General features: G+C 35.3%; 1 protein-coding gene across 1 annotated transcript in view; it reads right to left on the bottom strand.

The window, feature by feature from the left end:
- CHN1 (chimerin 1) overlaps positions 1 to 23,954 on the bottom strand; it is a 260,185-nt gene that overhangs the window by 35,598 nt on the left and 200,633 nt on the right. Inside the window, exon 7 of the mRNA XM_012544834.3 lies at positions 15,832 to 15,909. Coding sequence (XP_012400288.2) covers positions 15,832 to 15,909 — 78 coding nt within the window. The remainder of the gene's footprint in view (positions 1 to 15,831; positions 15,910 to 23,954) is intronic.

The following is a 23,954-nucleotide window of genomic DNA, read 5'->3' as shown; positions in this document are numbered from 1 at the left end:
GACTAATTAATGGATCTCAATGGTCCTTTATAGCTTGAAATTTATGATCCATCATGATGATTAGTTTTTGACCTTCCTTTTATAGTTAGTTCTTCAGCCATTCATCATTGCCATATTTCCCCCAGGAGATCTGGATTACAATAAGTATCATTTGAGTTTATAGTAGGAGGAACTCTTGGTGATGGATCTGTTTGGTCATTTAATGTTAAGCAGGAATCATAACAGAGAGGATGGAATAAAAACAGGTGGCAGCACAATGGTAATGGTCAATGCAGATTACTTTGGCGAGCAGCAAGTACTCATGGGATAACTTCTTTTGGGCAAAGTCATGACCAAGTCAAGCATTGATGGGCCCCACAGGAAGATCTATATCCTCAAAACAATTTATGTATTTATAAATAGAAAGTCTGTCAAGGACAGCCAATAATTCTTTGCCTTCTCATTCTATCAATTCATAGGAAGTGGTGGTGTTGAGTCATTTCAGTCATGTCCAACTCTTTGTAACCCAATCTGGGGTTTTCCTGGCAAAGATACTGCAGTAGTTTGCCATTTCCTTCTCCAGATCATGTTACAGATGAGGAAACTGAGGCAAACAAGATTAAGTGTCTTCCCTAGGAGTCACACAGCTATATAGTATATAGTATCTGAGACCACATTTGAACTTGGGTCTTTTTGACTCCAGACCTGGCACTCTATCCATTGTGTCACTCACAGAGAATAAGCAAAATTATGTGTGTGTGTGTGTGTGTATGTGTGTGTGTGTATTACAATAGTTTTAAGCTTTACAATTTACCAAGAATCATATAGCACATATAGCCTATAGCATTTGGTCACCTCAATAAGACCGGGAAATAGACCGGGCAGCTATTATCATCAATAATATGGGTGAAAAAACCGAGAGATTGGTGACTGGTCGAATGTTACAGAGTAGAAATGAATCAAGTCTTTGATTTCCTTCACAAGCTAATTGTACAATAATTCAGAGTCTGATTCTTTTTGTACAGCAAAATAATGTTGTGGTCATGTATACTTATTGTGTATCTAAGTTATATTTTAATATATTTAACATCTACTGGTCATCCTGCCATTTAGGGGAGGGGGTGGGGGGGGTAAGAGGTGAAAAATTGGAACAAGAGGTTTGGCAATTGTTAATGCTGTAAAGTTACCCATGTATATATCCTGTAAATTAAAGGCTATTAAATAAAAAAAAAAAAAAAAAAAAAAGGAAATGACCAGCAAGATGATTTCAGAGAGGCTTGGAGAGATCTACATGAACTGATGCTAAGTGAAATGAGCAAAACCAGGAGATTATTATACATGGCAACAACAATATTATATGAAGATCAATTTTAATGAGCGTGGCTTTCTTCAACAATGAGATGTTTCAGACCAATTCCAATGGTTTAGTGATGAAGAGAGCCATCTACACCCAGAGAGAGGACTGTGGGAACTGAGTGTGGTTCACAAACTAGCATTTTCACTCTTTTTGTTGCTGTTTGTTTGCATTTTATTTTGTTATTCTTTTTTTTTTCTGGTTTGATTTAATTTTTCTTGTACAGCAAGATAATTGTATAAATATATATGCATATATTGGGTTTAACATATATTGAACTATTTGCCATCTAGGAGAAGGGGTTGGGGGAAGGAGGGGGAAATTGGAAGACAAAGTTTTGTAAGCACTAATGTTGAAGAACTGTCCATGCATATGTTTTGAAAAATAAAAGGCTTTAATAAAGAAAAAAAAAAAAAAAGAAATGAATCAAGAGCTGGGGCCTTCTATTTTGAAATCCAATGTGCTGCAGCTGCCCCATCTTTGAATACAAAGCACAATGTATTGTTACAGGATCTAATGAAAATGACTGGAAGCCTCTGAGCTCCACGTTCAAAAACAAGGGTACTGTTGTTTATTATTTGGTGACAGCTCTTTACAAAACACACAAAAAAGGCATCATCCGTGCCCTATTGACTTATCAAAACACAGAAAACAAGCAAGCAGCTGAAGGAATGATGAGACATCTTAGATGTATAAGACTTGCTGGTTTGCTTTGTTCTCTCTGTTTTTTTTTTTTCTTTCCTGGCTTTAGTTTGTCATGAAGGTGAAAAAGAGCCTGGGAGACCACTTAGTCTGACCTTCTCATTTGTGTGTGAGGAAATAGACACATACAAAGATTGGGCTATTTGACTAAAATTTCACAGCTAGCTAGTGGCAGAACTGGGAATTTTAATCCAGATATTTTGATCCCTTCCCCCTGGTAAACACTATCTTAGTAAGAATTTTAAGGAGGCCAGGAAAAAGAGCATAAAGCTTGACAAATTTATTGCCGGCATGGAGTTTATGATAAAAATACATGAAACTTATTTATTGAAGATCGGTATATCTCCAGGGGTCAGACGCTAAATAGGGAAAAACGTGCTCTTTCTATATTATTCTCATTTTTCCTATTTTTGTTTTTTCAGTAACTGCTCCTGGACCTTTCTTTATGTGGGAATGCTTCTATAGATCCTGGTGTGTCCCAGTGGAAACAACAGATTTATAGTTAGAAGATGGATTCAAATCTTAGCTGTGTCATTTTCTGCCTATGTGACTTTGGGCAAATGCTTTGGGCCTCAGTTTCCTCAGCTGTAAAATGAGATGTACATGATTTCTAAGAGTCTTTCTAATTCTTAATCTATGGTCTACTAATTTCTCTTCTCCCTGCTTTAGAAAGTAAACCCTAAGGGTATAGGGAGGAAGAAATTAGATTCTCTTTGTACCTTCCTCTTACCTCTGTTTGGTTCAGTTTACAAAGGGGCATTTGAGATGTTACGATAGCCACAAGAAATACAGAGAGCCTAACAGAGCAACATAACCTCAAGTTAACTTGAACAGTAATTGATGGTAAGAAGTTATGACAACTATCTACAATACTTGGAGCAAATGCTTCATTAATGCCATCCCAGACAACACTTTTTATGTTACAGAGTTGGCACTTAGGGGTGCCTACATGTTGGGTTATACGGAAGAGACATTCATAAGGTTTATAGAGCATTATCCATGCTCCAAGGATTTGAAAGGAAAGGATTTGGAAAAAAAATGAACTGTGGGTTTTTTAAATGCCTTCCATTTTAGCAGAAAGGAAGAAAAGCTCGATTGTCATTATTAAACATATGAGGGGGGAAAATATACACAGCTTTATGGAAAATTGATGTGGTGATGACAAAATTTAAAATAATACCAGCATAGAAAAATTCAGCCCTATATCAAAAAAAAAATCAATCAGAATTTTATTGGCTTCCATTAACTTAATTTTAAATTACTTGATAATTGTATTAAGGATCCCTAACTTATTTGATTGTACAACCCTCTCAGAAATATTTTTGAGCATGAACTAAATATATATATATATATATATATATATATATAATTATATATCCATATTATTGTTTTTATTATGGTGATTGCTTCAGTTTTGGCACTCAACACCTCAGTACCCTCAGATGCTTTTCCCTCTTTGTATGGAGGATTAGAGAGTCCTTTTAAAATTCCTTCTGTGAAGGGACCTGTATGTGAAAAAATGTGGCAGCCCTCTTTGTAGTGGATAGAAACTGGAAATTGAATGGATGCCCATCAATTGGAAAATGGCTGAATAAATTGTGGTATATGAATATTATGGAATATTATTGTTTGGTAAGAAATGACCAGCAGGATGATTTCAGAGAGACTTGGAGAGACTTACATGAACTGATGCTAAGTGAAATGAGCAGGACCAGGAGATCATTATATATCTCAACAACAATGATGATCAATTCTGATGAACGCGGCCTTCTTCAACAATGAGATGAACCAAATCAGTTCCATTTGTTCAATAATGAATAGAACCAGCTACACCCAGTGAAAGAACTCTGGGAAATGAGTGTGAACCACTACATAGCCTTTCCAATTCCTCTATTTTTGTCCACTTGCATTTTTTATTTCCCTCTCAGGTTAATTTTACCTTATTTCAAAGTCCAATTCTTCTTGTGCAGCAAAATAATTGTATGGATATGTATACATACATTGTATTTAACATATACTTTAACATATTTAACATGTATTGTTCTACCTGCCAGATGGGAGGGGGGGGGAAGGAGGGGAAAAGTTGGAACAGAAGGTTTTGCAAGGATCAATGCTGAAAAATTATCCATGCATATATCTTGTAAACAAAAAAATTAAATAACTAACTAAATAAAATTCCTTCTGTGTACTATCTCCCCTAATTAGATTATAGGTTTCTTCAGGAGAAGGCTTTTTTTTTCTCATTTGTATCTTCAAGTTTATCAGAGTGGACACATAGTAGACACTAATAAATAGAAGACTATTTAATATTAACTAATATGCCATGTATTAGTTAATATCTATTGATGGCACCTAAGTGATATAGGGAATACAGCACTGGCCTTGACTTAGGAAGAGCTGAATTCAAATCTGACTTCAAACACTCATTAGCTATGTGTTCTTGGGAAGTCACTTAACCCTGTTTGCCTCAGTTTCTCATCTGTAAAATGAGCTAGAAAAGGAACTGATAAATTATTCTTTGCTAAGAACACCTCAAATGGGGTCACAAAGGGTCAAAAATGACTGAAACTTAACAGCAATACATTATATACATTATAAAAAATGGTAAAAGTAGACATTATAAAAGAACAAGATATAAATAAAATAAACAATTATCTAAAGAATAATTTTATTGTATTTATTATCCAGATGTTTTGCTAATAAATTTGACTAATTAGTATTAGATCTTATTAGATTGTCACTGTTTATACTTTGTGATATGCCCAATAAAAACCTTGTTATATGGGTAGAGATGGTAGCTCTGTCATTTTCATTGTTTGCTTGTGCTTTACATTATTTATTAGCATTACCTACATCCCACTGTTTCTTAACAAAAATCTTTTGAAGTTGCTTATCTATTTTATGAGAGTTACTTTGGTTAAATTTTGTAAATTCACTTAATTGGGCACATACAAATCTCAATAATTGAAGTATGTTGCAAGCAAATGAATGTAGAGGCTCTAATATCAACTTCTCTACTTTGTGTAACTCCCAGTCTTCCTCACAATACCTCAGGTAGCATATATGACAGACATATATGGACTGAGTGAGGATGCCAACATCAATCCATATATTAAATATTAGTGAAACCTAATTTTTTTTATTTCACATAATCACAGAATTCAAGACTTGGAAAGGATGTCAGCAGCCTTCTTTCCCATAATACCAAAGGAATCTTATTATAACATAGCTAATAATTGGTCATCCAACCTTTACATGAAGACCTCAAGGGATGGGAGACCCCCATGTAGATAAAAATAAAAACAAATATACAGTCTGATATTTTCTTTTCAAATGCCAGTGAATTATCTTGTCTACTCCCTGAAATGTAAGCACTGTACTTTGGAAATCATTGTGTTAAAGGGTCAGGCACCAGGCAATGCTTTTTCCAGTTTGTTTCTTTTCTGACACTAATTTCTCAAAGGGCCCCTTTGAGTTTATTTGTAATGCTTCAGGAGAATAAAGTTGGTTGACAGAAACAGACTCTGTAAATAGCTGATTATTCAATAACAGAAAGCAAACATAAGTGATTGAATGAGTACCTATCTCAGACAGTAAAAATTAAGAGTATTTTATTTTTCTAGCAATTTTCGTACCTGGGACAAGGACCACAAAATACTCCCAGGAAAAGGAGGCCTCAGCTGTTTTGGGAGAGAAGGTTATATCACAGCATAGGATGAGAATGGTCTGCAGAAGAGACTCCCCCACCTCTCATCCAATGCCTTCCTATTTTAACCAATTATTCTTATTCACCAAAAGCTAAGCTCTGTTGTTCCCATGTTGCTAAAACACTATTCAAGTGCATGCCTTAGTGGGATTGCAAGGTATACCAATGTCATGTCCTTTAAATTCAGGTCCCTTTAAGCTTTGTATACTGTGACAATATATGTATCCTGCCCTAGTTATTGCTCTCAACATTTAACTTGGCTACTCATAATACTGTTACTTAGTAGTTCGTGTATATACATTGTATTTGCTACTAAATGGGAACCTTCATTTTTTTTTCTTTTTTGAGGGGAGGAACTATGTCCTAAAAATCTTCTTATCTTTTTAAGTACCCAGGACAGTGACTCATATATATTAAGTGCTCAATAAATACAAATGAATGGACCAGGGAAAAAATGTCAGAGAAATTACAAATCACTTTTATAACTCAGATTAAGCCAATAAATTTGGGAGAAATTTTTCTGCATTGTAATGCTGTTATTTCTCCTAAAAAAGATTGTTTCCCACAATCACCCAGATAGCAACCATCAGATGCTCATCAGTGATTCATTCCTGAAGTATCTCAGCATCTACCAGGCTTAAGCCCACGCACTAAAACTGCACAGTAACAAAGGCAAAATATGAATGGCACTATTTTTACAGGCCAAAAATTTTTGGGAAAGAAAATATTACCATGAAAACATATTCTTTCTCTATACTTCAAGTCAATAAGCATCTATTAATCACTTATTGTGTGCCAGAATGATGATATACCAGAAAAACAGCACAGAAGAAATCTAAACCACATGATCTTAAATTTTAAAAAGAAACAATAATTCATGGCAGCGAAACAGTTCTGTAGGGAGAAAACATTTTTGGAACTTGGGCGGGGGTGGAGAGGGTGGGAAGCAGATTGAGAACCATCTTAGGCATTGAAGGTCAGAATCTAGGCAAACTTTGTACAAACATTACATTAGGGGTTTCCAGGGAATGAATTATGATATAGAAAACTCTGAAAACCACAATCCACAGGACAAATGTTAAGAAATTTCAAGGCAATATGGAATTACAAAAATAATTTTTACACTTATTGGGATTTCAGTGTACCTTACAATGTTGTTGTTGTTTTGTTAATGAGTTGGATCTAACTCTTTGTGACCCATTTGAGGCTTCCTTGGCAGAGATACTGGAGTGGTTTGCCATTTCTTCTCCAGTTTATTTCACAAATGAGGAAACTGAGGCAAACAGGTTTAAGTGACTTGCCAGAGTCATTTAGCTTGTAAGTGGATGAGGCTAAACTTGAACTTGGGTCCTTCTAACTTATCCACTGTGCCACTCAGCTACCTGTTATTTACTATAATGGTCCTAAGTAAATTTCAGAAAATGCCATAATTAGCTAGCTATGGTGACCTGAATTCTGATTCTGACACTTATTGGCCATGTGGTTATGGGCAAGCCTCTTTACATTTCAGAGATTTGGTTTACTTATCTATAAAATTGGTATAACACTTGTAACTTGCAAATTTAAAGGGCATGCATGACATGGATATCCCTTACAATCCCACTTAGGCATGAACTTGAATAGTGTTTTAGTAACATGGGAACAACAGAGCTTAGCTTTTGGTGAATAAGGATAATAGGTTAAAATAGGAAGGTACTGGATGAGGCATGCTCTTCCGCAAACCATTCTCATCATATGATGTTCTGTGGCTAAAAGGCTTTGCAAATCTTTAAGTGATACAGAAATGCAAAATGTGATTACTTAGGGCAATATACCAAGTTATCAAGGGATAAAAAGTAGAAATAAGTTTGATTCTGTGTTTATATTCTTTATACAGATATCTCTATACATCTTGATTTCTCCAATAGAATGCATACAGCTTGAAGGTAGAAATTATTTTTGCTTTTTGCACTTTCAACACCAGGCACAGAACTTGGCACTCAGCAGATGCTCTGTGTCTCTCTGTTTCTTATTTCTTTCTTCTTTTTCCTCTTCTCCTGCCTTGTCCTGTACTGCCCTGTTCTATTTTTTAAAATTTGGACTTGGAATCAGGAATATTTGTATTTCTCTCAAACCCACCCCTCTTCTACAATCTACTATACTACTACAACCTATCTATTAAAGGAATTGTCATTGTTCCAATCTTCCAGTTTTATAACTTCAATGTTATTTTTAACTCTATTAACTCTCATCTCATATAGCTAATCTTCTTGTCAGATATTGCTGTTCTACCTATGTGCAATCATGTGGTGTGTACTTCTATCAAATGCCCATCGAAATTAAGACTTGAAAGGAACTTCCCTCCCACTCCCAGCATTCCTTTGTCAGACTTGTCCCATGCCCAGGTCTGTCTGACACTTCCCCAAGCTCAAAGATTTGGAGTTTATGCCTGAATCATTTGCAACTGATTCAGATTTAATAAATGGATTTCGTTTAAATGTTTCCTTATATTTACACAATAAAATTCAATTCAATCTCATTTTGCATAAACATTTTCTATTTATCCTCTTTAAATCTGATATGGAAAGGTATTTATATATCAGTGTCTACAGGAGAGATAATGATAACTGGCACAAGAACTGAAGATTAAGAAAATATTTTGGCCTGTGATTTCCATATTGTTGTATTGCATTTGTCTACTTTTAAATTAAAGAAAAAATTCAAAACATCACCCAATCCCTGGGCATGTGGGTTATTATAATCAGAGGTGACCAGTGACCTAATTCTCCAGACAGTCATCAGAATGGAAGCTTGATCTAAATGAGCTGGAGAAGGAAATGGAAAACCACTCACTCCAGTAGTATCAAGAAAACCCCATGGATGGCATGGTCCATGGAGTCAGAAAGAATAGTACATAACTATACAAGAACAATAATGACCTAGTGCTAGCAGTGATTCCTAACCTATATCCTGTCAACCCTTTATAGGGAGTAGAGGAAGGAACTGACATTATTGCAGGGGCCCCAAAATCTATATTTGAATCCATAAATAAATCTTGAATAAATCAAATATCATATGTGTATCTTTTAAAAAGATTCTTTTGTGACCAATAAAAATAATAGTAGCATTTTATAGCACTCCAAAGCTTGTAAGCACTTTACAAATATTTCATCTGATCCTCATAATAACTTTGGGAAGTAGATATTATTATTATTCTCATTTTAGAGCTGAAGAAACTGAGACAGTGATTCATTCAGGTTCAGTGAATAAATGACAGGCCAGATCTGAAATACAGGCCTCCTGACCACAAGTTCAGCAATCTATCTACTTACCACCTGCATTTAAAAAAAAATGTTTTAAGTCTGACTAGACATGACCCTTTATGGGGTTTTCTTGGCAAAGATTCTGGAGTACTTTGATATTTCCTTCTCCAGCTCATTTTATAGGTAAGGAAACTGAGGTAAACAGGGTTATAAGACATGCCCAGGGTCAGACATCTAGGTCAATATCTGAGGCCAGCTTTAAACTCAGGTCATCCTAACTATAGGACTGGCACTCCATACACTGCACCACCTAGTTGTCCTGATGCCCCTAGTTGCCTCAAATTCATGTAAAAGTATCAACAAATGAATATTTGAAATTATATATTTATTCAAACAACAGACATTGCTAGCAAAGGCACTAGGCACAAATGAACTAAAAGAAAAAGAAATTATTGGGAACTGCTATGTTACAATTGATAGTAAAATCTCTGGGTATCATGGCAAGTTTCTTGAGTTACTGCCTTCCACAGTGGGACAAAACCATTAGATAATTGCTTTTGTGGGGTGATCATTTGTTTGACAAGTATTGGAAGAGTGACTACCATGAGGAAGATGTTAATGTCTGATACTATGAGGAATATAAACTAGGATGGAGAGCTCTTCTTCTGACTTTACTTGTATGTACTTCCATTTTTAACCTATTTTAGCTCTTGCTCAGGGCTAGTGATTTGCTTACTCCTGTATGGCCATCTAGCATAGCTTTGTTAAACAGAAAAAAATATATTTACAAATTTTATCAATATATTATTAATAGTCTACAATGTCTGATCTAGAAAGAATATTTAATCCAGAGACTATCAATCCTTGGTCTGTGAATTTGTGTTTTATAAAATATTTTATAACCCTATTTCAGTATAATTGGGATTTTTGTAACCCTGTGTATTTTATTTGATGCAAGAATGTTATTTTGAGATAGGATTCATAACTTTTTGCTAAATGGCTTTAAAGGTCCATGGTAGAAAAAAAAAAAGGTTAAAAATTCCTGCACTAGTCCAAGTCCCTCAGGTGGCCAATAAGGAAATGGATTATTTTTTATTTAAGAGCAGAGTGGTTTGTTGGCCAGGATTTATTGATTCATTATTATGGCTCTAAGCCAGTATATTTTATGCTATTTTATTTTTCAACAATAAACTTTAATTTAAATGCCTTCTCTGTTCAAAGCACTAGGTGCTAAGGACACAGATCTCTGAGAGTCTGCCTTCAAGGATCTTATATTCTGTTGTCCAGCCCATTAGACGTCAGGTATTTTCTAAAATATTCTTAAAAGTTCACACTTACTATATTTTTTCTTTATTTTAACAATCCATATTAAAGGTCTGATGCAGTCTTTTTAAGATCATTATGTCAACTCGTATAAATCCTAATAGATTTCAGTTATAAGTTGAATGATTATTCAAGAAGATTCATTCTTTAACTACATTGTTTGTTAATCACTTTACTTGCTCCATTTATCACTACCAGCTAGATGTTTCAAAGCTAAATGTCATGGCTACAGTGCACAAGGGTGAGGCCTAAACTTTTTTTTAAATTAGAAACTCAAATAGATTGCTTGCTTGTTGTAATTATAATTGTAATATGAACATTCAGGAGCTAACAGTAAAAATTAAATAAATTTGAATAGAGGAGCGGAGTCTGGGAAAAGACATTCTCAACTAAACTATATGCAGCTTTCATATTATGATGTTAGGGGAAAGTTTTACAGATTTCTATCCTGTAAAATGTGAAATCATTTCAAATAATCTAATAGCTTACAACATAATGATAAACTAAAGATGAAACTTATGCTCCCTCTGTGGGGAAAAAATGGAAAGATTTAACATTTTGTCTTCAAAACTACCTTCTCATATAAAAATGATTTAAAAAATTTTTTGAGGGGCTGAATTTCTCACCTAAACTCTCTCACAATTATGAAATATGCTAATACAATGCTTGACTATTGGTTCTTAATGATAATACCATCTCTGTTATTATAACATGTATGCTCTACTGTGGTTATTTTTCAGATCATCTTAATTAAGGGACATGTAACTAAGTACAGGATATGAAGAGAAAATCTTAATGTGCTACCATGTCAGGTGATTAAAAAAAACAGTGGACAGAACAAATCCTTCCAGATGATTTCATGAAATTCTGTGATGCAGAAAACTGCTCTTATATAACATTTTAGAATGATTGGAAGGAAGGAAAGAATGAAGAAGCTTCTCCATTTTCATCATCTTACAAGCTCTTTATTTAAATTCAATTTTATTTTATTTTAAGCTTCAAAATCTTTTCTTCCCTCCAACTTCCTCTCTCCATCTTGCCTCCAAAGGCAAGAAAGATAAAAACCCATTACAAATATGTTTGCTGTTTAGTTGTTTTTCAATTGTGTCTAGTATTTCGTGACTCCATTTAGGGTTTTTTTTTTTTTTTTTTTTTTTTTTTTTTTTTTTTGCAAAGATAACTGGAGTAGTTTTCCAAGTCCTTCTCCAGCTCATTGTATAATTGAGGAAACCAAGGCAAACAAGATTAAGTCAATTGCCCAGGATCACATAACTCCTAAGTGTGTGAATCCATACTGAACTCATGAAAATGAGTCTTCTTGACTTCCAGTGTGATACTTCAGTTCAGGTATCCATTGAGCCACCTACCTGCCCACAAAAACGTATACTTACACCAAACAAATGTCCATACTAATTAGGCATGTTCCAAGAAAAAACAAAGCAAGAAAATGAAAGAGAAAAGTTCTCTCAGCAGTTCTGCTGACTTCAATCTGCATCAGTTCAAATAAGTCTTCCCAGTTTTCTCTGAAATCATCACCTTCACTCTTATAACACAAGAGTATTCCATTATATTTATATACTATAATTTGTTTAGCCATTCTCCAGATGGGCATCCCTTCAGTTTCCAATTCTTTACCATCACAAAGAGACATTCCAGGGTTCTCAGCAATTTCTCAACATCTCTAATTCAGTGTCTAGTCTTTAGGGCAGTATTTGGAACATAGTAGGCATTTCATAAATGCTTGTTCCCTTAATTGACATCTTGGCATTTCTCCCTCTACTTCTCTTTCCAAAACAAAACAGTGCCAATCATTTCATTCCCAAATGGAGACATATGGATATAATTTTACAACCAAACTAATTTGAGGTTCAGTTTGGTTCCTTTTTTTCCCCTTATTAATATAAGGGAAATACACACACACACACACACACACACACACACACACACACACACATATATATATATTAAGAATTTTCCTTCTTCCAAGGACTTAGGAGCATAAATTTTACAATGGCAAGACCTTAGAAAGTATTTAGGCTGACCTCCTAATTTTGTGGATGAAGAAACGGCCCAGAGAGATTCAGTGGTTTGTTGAAGTCACATAGAAAATAAGGAGGATTCAGGGATTTGAAATCAGCTTCCTCCAATTCTCAGTGTACTTTGTCTACTGTATCATACAACTTGTTCCTGATTAAAAGGTTTTTTGGTGATTCATGATAAATTATAATAAATTTAAGGTAATAATTTTAAAAGAAAACTTAACTGAGCCCAGAAGAACTAAAAAGGACTTTTTAAAAGTTTATTATTTATAATAGTAACTTTAAAAAAAAACTCAGATGCATCTAAGGAATATGGATGTTTCCTCAACAATGAAAATCACTAGGATAATAAAGAATAATGGCTTGCACTTATATGGTGCTTCATGCTTTGCAAAAGGCTTTCTTTGTAACAATACTTTAAGGTAAAGAATGGCCATATTGCTAAACCCATTTTATCGATGAAAAAACTGATCCTCAAAGGAACAATAACTTGCTCAAGGTCACATAAGTGGTAAGAAGTAGATCCGAGAGTGAAGTGCAAGTCTCCTCCTTCACCTCCAATGCTATTCCTTTAAACAAATATTTATATTGCCTAGATTTAAATCAATCAATAAATATTTATTGAGTGACTATTATATGCAAAGCACTGTGCTACCCTAAACTGCCTCTTTCTCTGTGTATACACAAGAAATGAAATGTAAATCTTTCCCTCTTATTAAGACAGAATTTGGGAAGCTAGGCAAAGTTGATTTTTAAATGATTAACATGTTGGTTTTCACCTAGGTAAGTGATTGCACCAAGGATGTAAGCTATCCTTGGCTTCTGCCCCTGAAAAGAGGCTTGGCAGCTGTTCAACACCACAAAGCAATATTACATAAGAGGGAAGTACAGGAAGCAAAGAAAAATACCACATTAAAATGAAGCTGCAAGGGCCTTTGGGTAAGCAGAGCACATTCCTAAAGGGAAAAGAGTCAATGGCCAGACCACTGGAGTGAATACCCACAAGAAATTGGTCAGGGTTCTTTTTTTTTTTTTTTTTTTTTTAAACAATTCATCCATATGTGAAACAGGGCCTTTGGCAGCAAGCATGCATGTGGGAGAGTTTTGCTGCTGCTTTTAGAGCCTGAATTTGATCATGGGATCTTTGGGGAGCTTTAGTATAGATTTCATCCTTTAAAATTTTTTTAAAGCTAATCAAGGAATATGTTTTAATGACAAAGTAATAAATTTAATGGATGAGAATAAAAGCCTGAGACTGTCAACCTTGTTAGTGGATCTCAAAAAAATCATTCACTAGACCTAGCTTTTTTTCCCCCAAATAGAAATATCTTTAAAAAAAAAAAAAAGGAATCACAGGATTATAGAATTTGGAGTTAGAAGGGTCCATAGAGATTAAATCTGTCCAAGCTGGTTTTAATTTATCAACTTCAGAGGAGGAAGAAACCTTATCCTCTTTATAGGTTTGTTTCTTTAAAAGGGAAAAAAAACTATCTTTAGGACAAGTCTTAGTTCCAGAAGAGGAGGCCCAGCTCATTCCACAGTCAGCACTTTCTGCTTTACAGCATTTGTCCATTAGTGTCAGGTTTTAAGTTAAAACTTCGAAATACCTGGAAGAGCCAACCAAAATACCTAGAGGATATGCTATTTCAGATGATGGCAAAATAAAACCCAGCAAATTCCCAACCAGACATACTCCAGTAGATTTAATCAAAACCAATAGAAGGTATATAATAAATTAGATTCAATACCAAAATGGCATCCTTGCTAGGTCATTCTTTTACTGCATAGCAGATTAGTGTGTGTACCTTTGAGCACATGCTTCAAAATCTTAACCATTTCACTACAGTGAAGGAATAACTCAACCTTTATAAATCAGATGACAATTATTGGGATGAAATGTTTGTACAAATTCCTATCTATAATAGGCTTTATAGCCTTGGCAGGGGGGAGTGTTACTTAGTTAATAAAGAGCTTGTGAAATCTGCTTTTTCTGTTAACCCTTTCATGCACAAGAAAACTGAGGCAGAGCAAACAGGTGAGAGATGATCAGATTCAATACTAAAAGACTATCTTAGATACAAAAGCATTATTCCTGCATTTTGAATCAGATATTAAGTTCACTGACCTACTCCTGCTTCATTTAAAGTAAAAGGGATTTACTCTTCTAACTCAGAGGGATTTGCACATTAATTGGAACTGAGCTGAACATGATAGTTTTCAAATATTAAGAGTACTTACACATTCCATTCACTTGTTCTACCTGTTATGAACGAACTGAAGTATATCTTGCACATTATATCTTTATCATATATCTGATGTGAATGGAATTCATTACATACATTTGGAAATCCTGCTTAATGATCATATCCTTTATCAGAAAATAGTCCTGATTCCATGAAAAGCCATTTTCACTATGACTACAGCACATACCTTTGAAATTTTTATTTGACATCTAAATAAAAGAAATGTAAGTTTTAAGATACTAGTTGGAAAGGAAGTTTGTAAGTTGAAAATATCCTTTCACATTACACTTCTGTGATCTAGTTTCTCCCTCTTTCCATATTAAAGACTAAAAGATGTTCTGTTTGAGCTGAAAGGATTAGTGCTGCAAGCACCTGAAGCAAAGTTACGTGACTTCTGGGATGTCACCCTTGAAAACGCTAGTGCACATAACTAGGAAATGGCTCTGGGTCTGTATGGCATGCACAGATTGACTGCATATTAGCTGAATGTTGTTGAAAGAGGTTTCCAAGACTTTACAAGGCAGGCAGCATGTTATCAATACATGCTACATTGACATACACTTTGCATCAATCCACCCACACATCATCTTGATGGAAAATGACTGAAGTACAGTTGATAAAACACATTAAACAATAATTAAAAGCTACATAAAAGTGCAAGAAAATTATGCAAAAAAAATGAAGAGTAGCTGTTAGTGTCAATGTTTCAATAGTCCCAGGGTAAGCCCTACTCTTTTCATCATGGCCAATTCATTAACACAGGAGAAAAGCCAGAAAGGAAGGGAAATGCAGACCATCTGCTCAATCCAGATGCAAGAGCACATGCTTCTCACATCCAAGGCTACTTAGCAGAATTGAACTGAGCTAAAATCTAATCCTCTAATCAAGGATCAACAAAGGTCTTTTGACACATTTGCATCACAAATAAAAATTAATCTGGTATCATAATTAAGTGTTGGCTTTCTTTATTTTAGTAGGAACACTTAAGTAAAAATGCATTGATTAGAAGAAATTCCTAAAGACAGTACTTCAGAAAATGAATGGGCTTGGATTTCTCTTAAACTTTAACTTCTTATCTTAAAACAAGCTTAAAAGCATCTTACTCTCATAAACAGCATAAGCATTTTTGTTATTACCTTTGTTTTTAAATTACAGAAGCAGTTATCTTTTTGATAGTGAATCTTTATACTAATTACACACTTTTTCTTTCTAAAGAGGGGTTAAAAAATGAAGACATTCTTACCTTGAAATTATGAACCTTTTCATATTTCGGAATCTGCTCATTTTCTTTCAGAGTTGCTCTTCTAACGAGGGATGTCAACTGCGAATAAGCAAAGAGTTTAAGAGGTTGCCAAATTGTCACAGATGACTTTTGAGAACCCAGTTTCATTCCCAGGGCTGCTATCAACACATCTTGCTGGCGGTTCTCTCGTTTTGATTTGTGAACTGCAGGTCTATTCGTTTTCCTCCCTGACCAAGATTCTTTGGATGGCATTTTGGAATGCACAGGAAAGAAAGACTTATATTGATCTATGTCTGTCGATGAACTGTATTCAGCTCATAAAATGAGCATTCTGCTAGCAACTCAGACCCCTAACCTACAGAGAGCCGCAGAGAAACATCACGGAGAGGTGGAGTAGGATGATGAAGCACTTCTTAAAAAGAGGTCGACTTTAACTAGACAAATTCTTCTGGCTTCTGCTTTTTTTTTTTTTTTTTTTTTTTTTTTTAAAGGGCTCTCTATTTAAGCTCTGGGAAACTTAAGGATCTGAACTGAAAAAGAATCGATCCTAACATACAAAAATCCAAACATCTCTTGCCGATCCTCTTTTAGTAATCATGGGAATAAGATAAATTATGCACTTCTAAAAGCTTTCCTGCCTATTCAACTACAATGCTGTCCATTTTGAATGAAAGATGCCCACATACTGAATGTAATCAGTTTCTAGCAACAGACACCCTGCTAACCTCACTCTAGCACAGGGAGGCTGGGGGAGGGGAGGGTTTTAACAGGCAAGGCTGGATTAGACTGGTCACATTAAGAAAGTAGATAACCAATGAAAACTCCGCAATAGTATTTAAGGACAGTACTCTTCATCTCTGTCTCTTTCTCTCTTTCCTCTCTCTCTCTCTCTTCCTCTTTCCCTCCTCCTCCTCCTCCTCCTCCTCCTCCTCCTCCTCCTCCTCCTCCTCCTCCTCCTCCCTCTCTTCTTCTTCCTCCTCCTCCTCCTTCTTCTTCTTCTCCTCTCTCTCTCTCTCTCTCTCTCTCTCTCTCTCTCTCTCTCTCTCTCTCCCTCTCTCTGTGTCTCTATTTCTCTCTCTCTGTCTCTCCTCTCTCTGTGTCTCTGTCTATTTCTCTGTCTCTGTCTCTGTCTCTCTCTGTCTCTCCCTCTGTCTCTCTGTCTCTCTCTGTGTGTGTGTCTCTCTCTCTTTCCCTCTCTCCCTCTGTCTCTATCTCTCTCTCTTTCCCTTTCTCCGTCTCTCTGTGTGTATGTCGCTATTTCTCTCTCACTGTCTCTCTCGTCTTTGTCTCGCTCTGTCTTTCCCTTTCTTTCTCTTTCACCCTCTCCCTGTCTGTCTCTCCCCCCTTTCTCTTCCCTCTCTCTCCTCCTAGATTTTCTTGCTGGCTCAAGGGAAAAATATATCAGTAGGAAGATAATGAGCAATGAGTGAGTCATACACCATAACAAAATGGCATCTTTTACCATTTTAAAAGCAAGGTGGGATTGAAACACACAATTGGCATTTTAAAAGAATAAACTATTCAGGAAAGAGAGACTAATTTTTATCTCTCATTGCCCAGTAATTGACATATAATGTATGTATGTATATTTGTATATAAACACTGTGAAGCTAGCAACTTCAACACAGCTCTATTAAAGAGAAAAGTAAGTTTATGAAGCAATAGGTGAAGAGCAGAAAAGTTTTTGACTATCAGATAAATCCAAGTACATTTAGGGAAGGCTCTATTATGCAACTAAAGAAACTGGATGAAAGTATTGTTTCTTTCCTTTACAGCCAACCATAGTAGTTTTGCCCTGGGTTTAAATTGAAATCTATTAGTGCTCTCCAGATAATTCTCTAAGACCTGAAATTATAGCTGATCTGCATTGGTAGTAGGAGTTTTTTCACAGAGAAATTCCTGATACCAGTGAAATTGGACGTCTGGACATTCTCCCCACCTCTGCCTCCTCCTTACTTCCCTACCACTTAAAAAAAAAAGTTGAAATAAAGTCAAGCTTTACTTTATCTCTCAATTATCAAACTTCTTAGCCCACAGTTGTGAATAAAAGTCCTGATTCTGCCTGAGGTCTTTCAGAGTTAAGCAACAACTTGAGAATAAGTGGAATCTTTTATGATAATGCCTGTAAAGTCTGTGGACTTGGGCTTTCTATCTATAGGATCTTAGGTTGAGTGAGACAGGAATCTGGGAATCAAATCTAGCTTAATTATATGTAGTGACACAGCATATTTATTAAGGTACTACAACTTTCAAAACCACCAAATCCCCCCTTCAAATTATTTCCTATCTGATTGCTTTTAAAATTTATACTATATATTTTAACAATTCTATTGAACAGGAAAACAACTGATTTTTTAATTCCATTTTGAGTAAAACTGAATCAGTACAATTTAACAGTACATTTGTGCTCATGTTACTTGAAATTACTCAGAATAAAACTATTTGTTCTTTGTACAACTATTAATTTTCAAATAATGGGGTAAAAGAAGTCATTTGAATACACTTTTATAATAATATGCTTAAATTTAGATATACTTGATCCTTAGATCATTTTTTTTTTGTTTTTGCTTTTTGAAGCAAGAAGTATATTTCTAATCACCCCACACGATGACAAGGAAAATAATTCCTTATTTTAGGGAAATTAAATTTGGGGAATGTAAAAGAAAAGGATCTTAGCCCAACACAAAACCACAAGACAGGAAAAGATCAACCTCACATAGCAATAATGTTGAAAAAGCCTATAATTTGGAAACAAGTTTATGAGGATAATGAATTTTGATTCTAATCGACATGGTACTTGAAGAATTTGAATAAATCAAGTTCAGATTTCACCCCACAAGCAATTCAATTCAGTCTGTGCTCTGTAGGTGTACCAATTCAATTCAATAAATATTTATTAAGTATCTGCTATTTGCCAGGCACAATACTAAGGGCTAGGGATACAAATAAGAAAAAGAAAGACAGACCCTGCCCTCAAATGCTTACAATCTAATGGGAGAAGACAACACTGAAAAAGAAGCTGAAAAGTTGGGGTTGAGGGGTAGAGACAGCAAGGGGTATTTAGTACCATGAAGTTTAAATAGCAAGAGCTGCAGGAGCAAAGTAGAATAAGCTGGAAATCCACTTTCTTCCCTCTATAAAGAAAGGCTTCGGGAAGGAGTTTGGTATTCTACCCTCTAGTCTTCCAGTTACACATTTTAGTCTGATCAAGGCATGAAAGAATCCCTAATCCATTCCAGGTGATCAAACTGTTTTATGTTTGGTTTTTCATACTTTCCAAAGTGATTTTTATTTAATTATTTATTTTGATTATTTGATTTGCTTCCAACCTTTCTTGACTATTTTAAGTAAATAAAAGACATAAATCGACAGTTTCCAGTTAGGTGTGTTCCAATTTCATGTCTCCATATCTCTTGAATTATATTGTGATGCAAAAAAGGCTTCCATTTTGATGGAAAATGTAGTTTGATTTTTTTTAACTTGTTATGTTATCAGGAATCTACAGCAACATCAGGTTACATTAAATATATATTGGCTTTTTAAACATCAGTAACAGATAAGGGCGGGCCTTATACATGGCTGATTTTTTTTAAAATTCAATACTACACCATAACTACCTCCATTAAAAGGTATAAAACATTAAAGACCTCCCCAAAATAATCTTCCTGTATTGTATCTCATGGCACCTGTGAGTTATCTCCAAATCACAGCTCCAAATTTAGCTGACAGTCATTGCAATTTTGGCTTTTTTTGCCAGGCTGTCTCTGTGATATGGGACAGAAATCCCAGCATTGCACAAGAAGTGTTTGGGAACTCTGATGAGTGAGTCTTGGGGAAGTTGAAAAACCAATGGCCCTAGTGGGATTGCAGTAACAGAATAGTTCTGTTATGATAAAGTCATCCCCAGAGAGGAATAATAATAATTAATAGATAGCATTAATATAGCACCATAGGGCAGTTAGGTGGTACAGTGGATAGAACACTGGACTTGGAATCAGGAAGGCTCATCTTCATGAGACTTGGACACTTAGTAACTGTGTGACCCTGCTTGCCTTGGTTTCTCGTCTGTCAAATAAGTTGGAGAAAGAAATGGCAAACTACTCCAGTGTCTTTGCCAAGAAAACCCCAAAATGATGTCACAAAGAGTCAGTCACTATTGAAAAAATTGAACAGTAACAACAAAATGAGCTAGGGAAGGAGATAGTAAACCACTCGAGTATCTTTGTCAAGAAAACCTGAAAATGGTGTCATGAAAAGTGGGTCTGGAAACAACTGAAAAATAACAACAAAATGATCTAGAGAAGGAAATGGCAAACCACTTTTATCTTTTTGTCAAGAAAATCCCAAATGAGTCACAAAGAGTCAGATAGGACTTAAAAATTATTCACAGCAACATACAGTATTATAAGGTTTGCAAAGGAGTGTTTGGCAACTCTGATGATTGAGTCTTGGGGAAGTTATCTTACATGTTATCTTATTTGATCATTGCAACAACAGGTAGTTACTATTACTAGGTCCATTTTACAAGGAAGGTAAAATGACTTTTTAAGGGTCACATAGCTAGGGAGTATATGGTCTATGTGACTCCAATTCCAGTACACTGTGCAACTGAAGTTGAACCATGTAACAGTGTCACCCCATCAATCTTACTGGAGACTTTACATTGGACAGACTCCATAATTCCACTATAGGAGCATCTGAGTCTAGCTTCCCAGTTTCTAGTAATATATGACATTCACAATAAAAGATAAACAAGGAGTAGGTATAAATAAAAAGCATTCAATAATATTTTGGGTTTTCTTGAAATTTTTTAATTTGATCAATCAAGTAATTGATTGATCATTAGTTTTCTATTAAATCTGGATGAAAATAGTTAGAAATCTTGAAGAGTCAAGTCATCTGTACTTCAGTAAAGAGTGAAATTTATTTATCCCATATAAAGTAATGAGAAACCAAAAGTGCACTTGAGGATAAATTTAGTACTCTGTACCACCATTTTAGCTTAATTATTTGCTTGAAGGAAGGGACAGTACAATAATAATGGCTTAGATAAAGTTCTTGTCCTATTCCTTACTTGAAAATTAACTGAGGTCAATGGTAATACTAGCTAGCATTTATATAATGTTTTATGGCTAAGAAAGAACTTATAAAATATCATTTCATTTGATCCTCATGGCATCTCTGTAAACTGGGTGCTATTATTATCTCTATTTTACAAATTAAGAAACAGAAAAATTCAAACTACAGTTTTCATCAAAATGGAAGAACACATTGTGTTTTTTTAATTGCATCACACAAATAACCCAAGGGGTATGAAGACTTGCCTAGGGGCATATGACTAGTAACTGTCTAAGGCAAGATTTGAACTCAGTTCTTTCTTACTCTAAGTCTAGTATTCCACATACTGTGCCACCTAGTAAATACATATGCATCAGCAGAAACAATGGTGTTTGGCAAACTGTATTATAAATGAATACAGCAGAGTCATGATTGTGGCAGCAAAGGTTTAAAATGGAACTGAGAGTATTTAGAGACATTTTGATCTTCAATCAAAAAGTTATTTTATTTAAAAAGTCCCACAGAACTGGCATGGATTCTCACCCCCACCTTCTCAGTTATTTCCATGAAGAAGTAACTGCTTTTGGTATATTGCACTATTTGAGCTAGTGAGTATTATTATTCTTTGTTCAACAGCCATTGGTTCTAGCCAATGCTCTCATGCCTACAGGTCCCAGATACACTGCATGTTGAGTGGCAAGATAACAAAGAGAATCCTCTGAACCAATGGAATTATTTCATGTAAAGTATCTTTTATGGGAAGATAAACTTACATTTATGGCTTGCAAATGATTTTATTTCTTTTGGCAGTCTCACTGTGGGCTAACCCGTCTCTCTGGAGAAGGAAGTTAAACTGCACAGTTTCTGTACAGTTGCTTTTGATCAGCTTTAAAAGGTAGGTTAGAGAGGTTCTTCTATCATCAGAACTTCTACTTTAAGAACCTTCAGATAAAAAACTATTAAAAATTTAAAAATAAATAAAAATTAAAATAAAAAAAGAAAATTTCAAAAAAAAAAAAAACCTTCAGGAGAGAAGGCTCAAGATATTGGCATTTGATAGTCTTTCCTCTTTTCATAAGCACAAAGCCAAATTTTCCAATGCTACAAATGTGGTTACCTACAGATGCAAGTAGACATCTTCAGAAGGCAACATAAAGGTCCATCGACAGACGTAGCCATGGAATTTACTGGTGGGGTAGATAAGGGGAGCATAAAAAACTGAAAGTATTATGAAAATCTCATCTATAAGGGAAGACTTAAACTGAGCCTCCAAGGAAGCAGGAGAGGTCAGGAGGAAGGGCTTTCTCAGTATGCAAGGAACCTTGCAAAAGCACAAACCCAAGAGATCGCCATGATGATAGAGGGACTTCTTTGTTAACTTGAAAAGAATTTTATTCTGTACTCAACTTGGTCTTTAAATGACAAGCATTGGATGCTTTAGTACCATGAGCCTCTTTGGCTAAATATAGCTCCAACAGAGTATGATGAAATATCTGTTGTCAAAAAGTATGACTATTATATCTTGCTTGTAAGATTTACAAGTCAACTACTTGCTGTTGTAGAAAACCTTCTTGGCAAATGGGACAAACTGGACTGAAAGCAGCTGATTAGGCCTAAAACTGGGTAGTGAGTTGGAGTAGGTGACGGTGACCCACCCCTCCATGTGAAGACCACCTCTGGTGGAATTTTGAGAAAAATTTGTTCCAACAGCCAAGAAGGCTGAAGCAGGTACTGTGGAACACTTGAAGTTTGCCAGACTGCACCCCAGGACATCACCAGCCATCTTAACTTTTGTCTGGCTACTGGACATCAATGACCCAGGAAGAGAGAGGCTGATAACTTTGTGCTACTGTGCCTCAAATCCAATTTCACGAAAGTCAAGACATCAGCCCATGACATCATTACTTCAACCCCCCCACCAAAAAACAACAACAACAACAACAACAACAACAAACCTATTCCTCTACAAGTAGACTCTAGGGTAGCTCTGCTATGGATGCCTTTCAGAGAACAAAAAGAAATTCAATAGTTTTAGCAACCCTGTATTGGGAACCTAAGAAGCTGACATTAGATAATCTAATTTTACATTCCTCTTTTTTCTGTTCAAATACTTGATGTATCAAAAGGACACAGAACTTCCTGAAATCTCTTCTTAAGGTCTCTTGATGTTCTGATCATTAGAACTTAATGTAATAGCACCCCAATTTAGAATCTTTGAAAATGGGATCCCAACTGGAGCTGCAAATTGAATATATTTTAATTATAAACTCCTCTAGCATTTTAAAAGCCTTTCATAATCTGGCTCCAAAATATTTTTCCAACTGAACTTTATATCACTCCTCCTCAGACCCTGTTCTAGCCAAAAAGGCCAACTTGCTATCCTTGGCACAAGACATGCCATCTCTTAGGTTTGTGCTTCTGCAAGGGCATGCTGAGAAAACTTTTTCTCCTTACCTCTCCTGCTCCCTTGGAGGATCATTTTAAGTCTTCTCTTGCACATGGGGCTTTCGTAATACTTCCAGTTTTTTGTGCTTCTGTTATCTACCTTACCAAAATTACTTTGGATTTAAAATTAGAAGGTGAGAGATTTCAATTTGGAAGAGGCTTTAGAAGCCAGTGAATCCAGCCCCCACTTTTTACACATGAGGAAAGGCACAGGGAGATTATGTGACTTTCCTAGGCATACAGTTTAGTAAATATGTAATGCTGGATTCAAACTCAAGAAGCCTTTATGACTCCAAATTCAGTTCCCTAACCATTATGTCTATTACTTTGATTTGACTTAACTGTTATATAAACATTATTTTTCCCCCAGGAAAATGTAAACCCCTTGAGAGAGGGGATTGTTTCATTTTTGCTTTTCCTTTTCTAAAAGCTACTTCATAGTAATATACTCAATAAATACTTGCTGAATAGAATTGAACACATTTGCAAAGACTTTCTGTAAGAATTAATCAATTGGATACCTGGAACAATATAAATGATGATGAATTATAAGTAATCTTTGCTAAGATTTAGAATTTACAAAGATAATCCTCTGTGAGAATTAGCATTAGAATAACCTC

This window comes from Sarcophilus harrisii, chromosome 3, assembly GCF_902635505.1.
Source record: "Sarcophilus harrisii chromosome 3, mSarHar1.11, whole genome shotgun sequence".
NCBI classification, from domain to species: Eukaryota; Metazoa; Chordata; class Mammalia; order Dasyuromorphia; family Dasyuridae; genus Sarcophilus; species Sarcophilus harrisii.
Note: the sequence above shows the minus strand (reverse complement) of the source record. Positions and strands in the feature narration are given on the sequence as shown.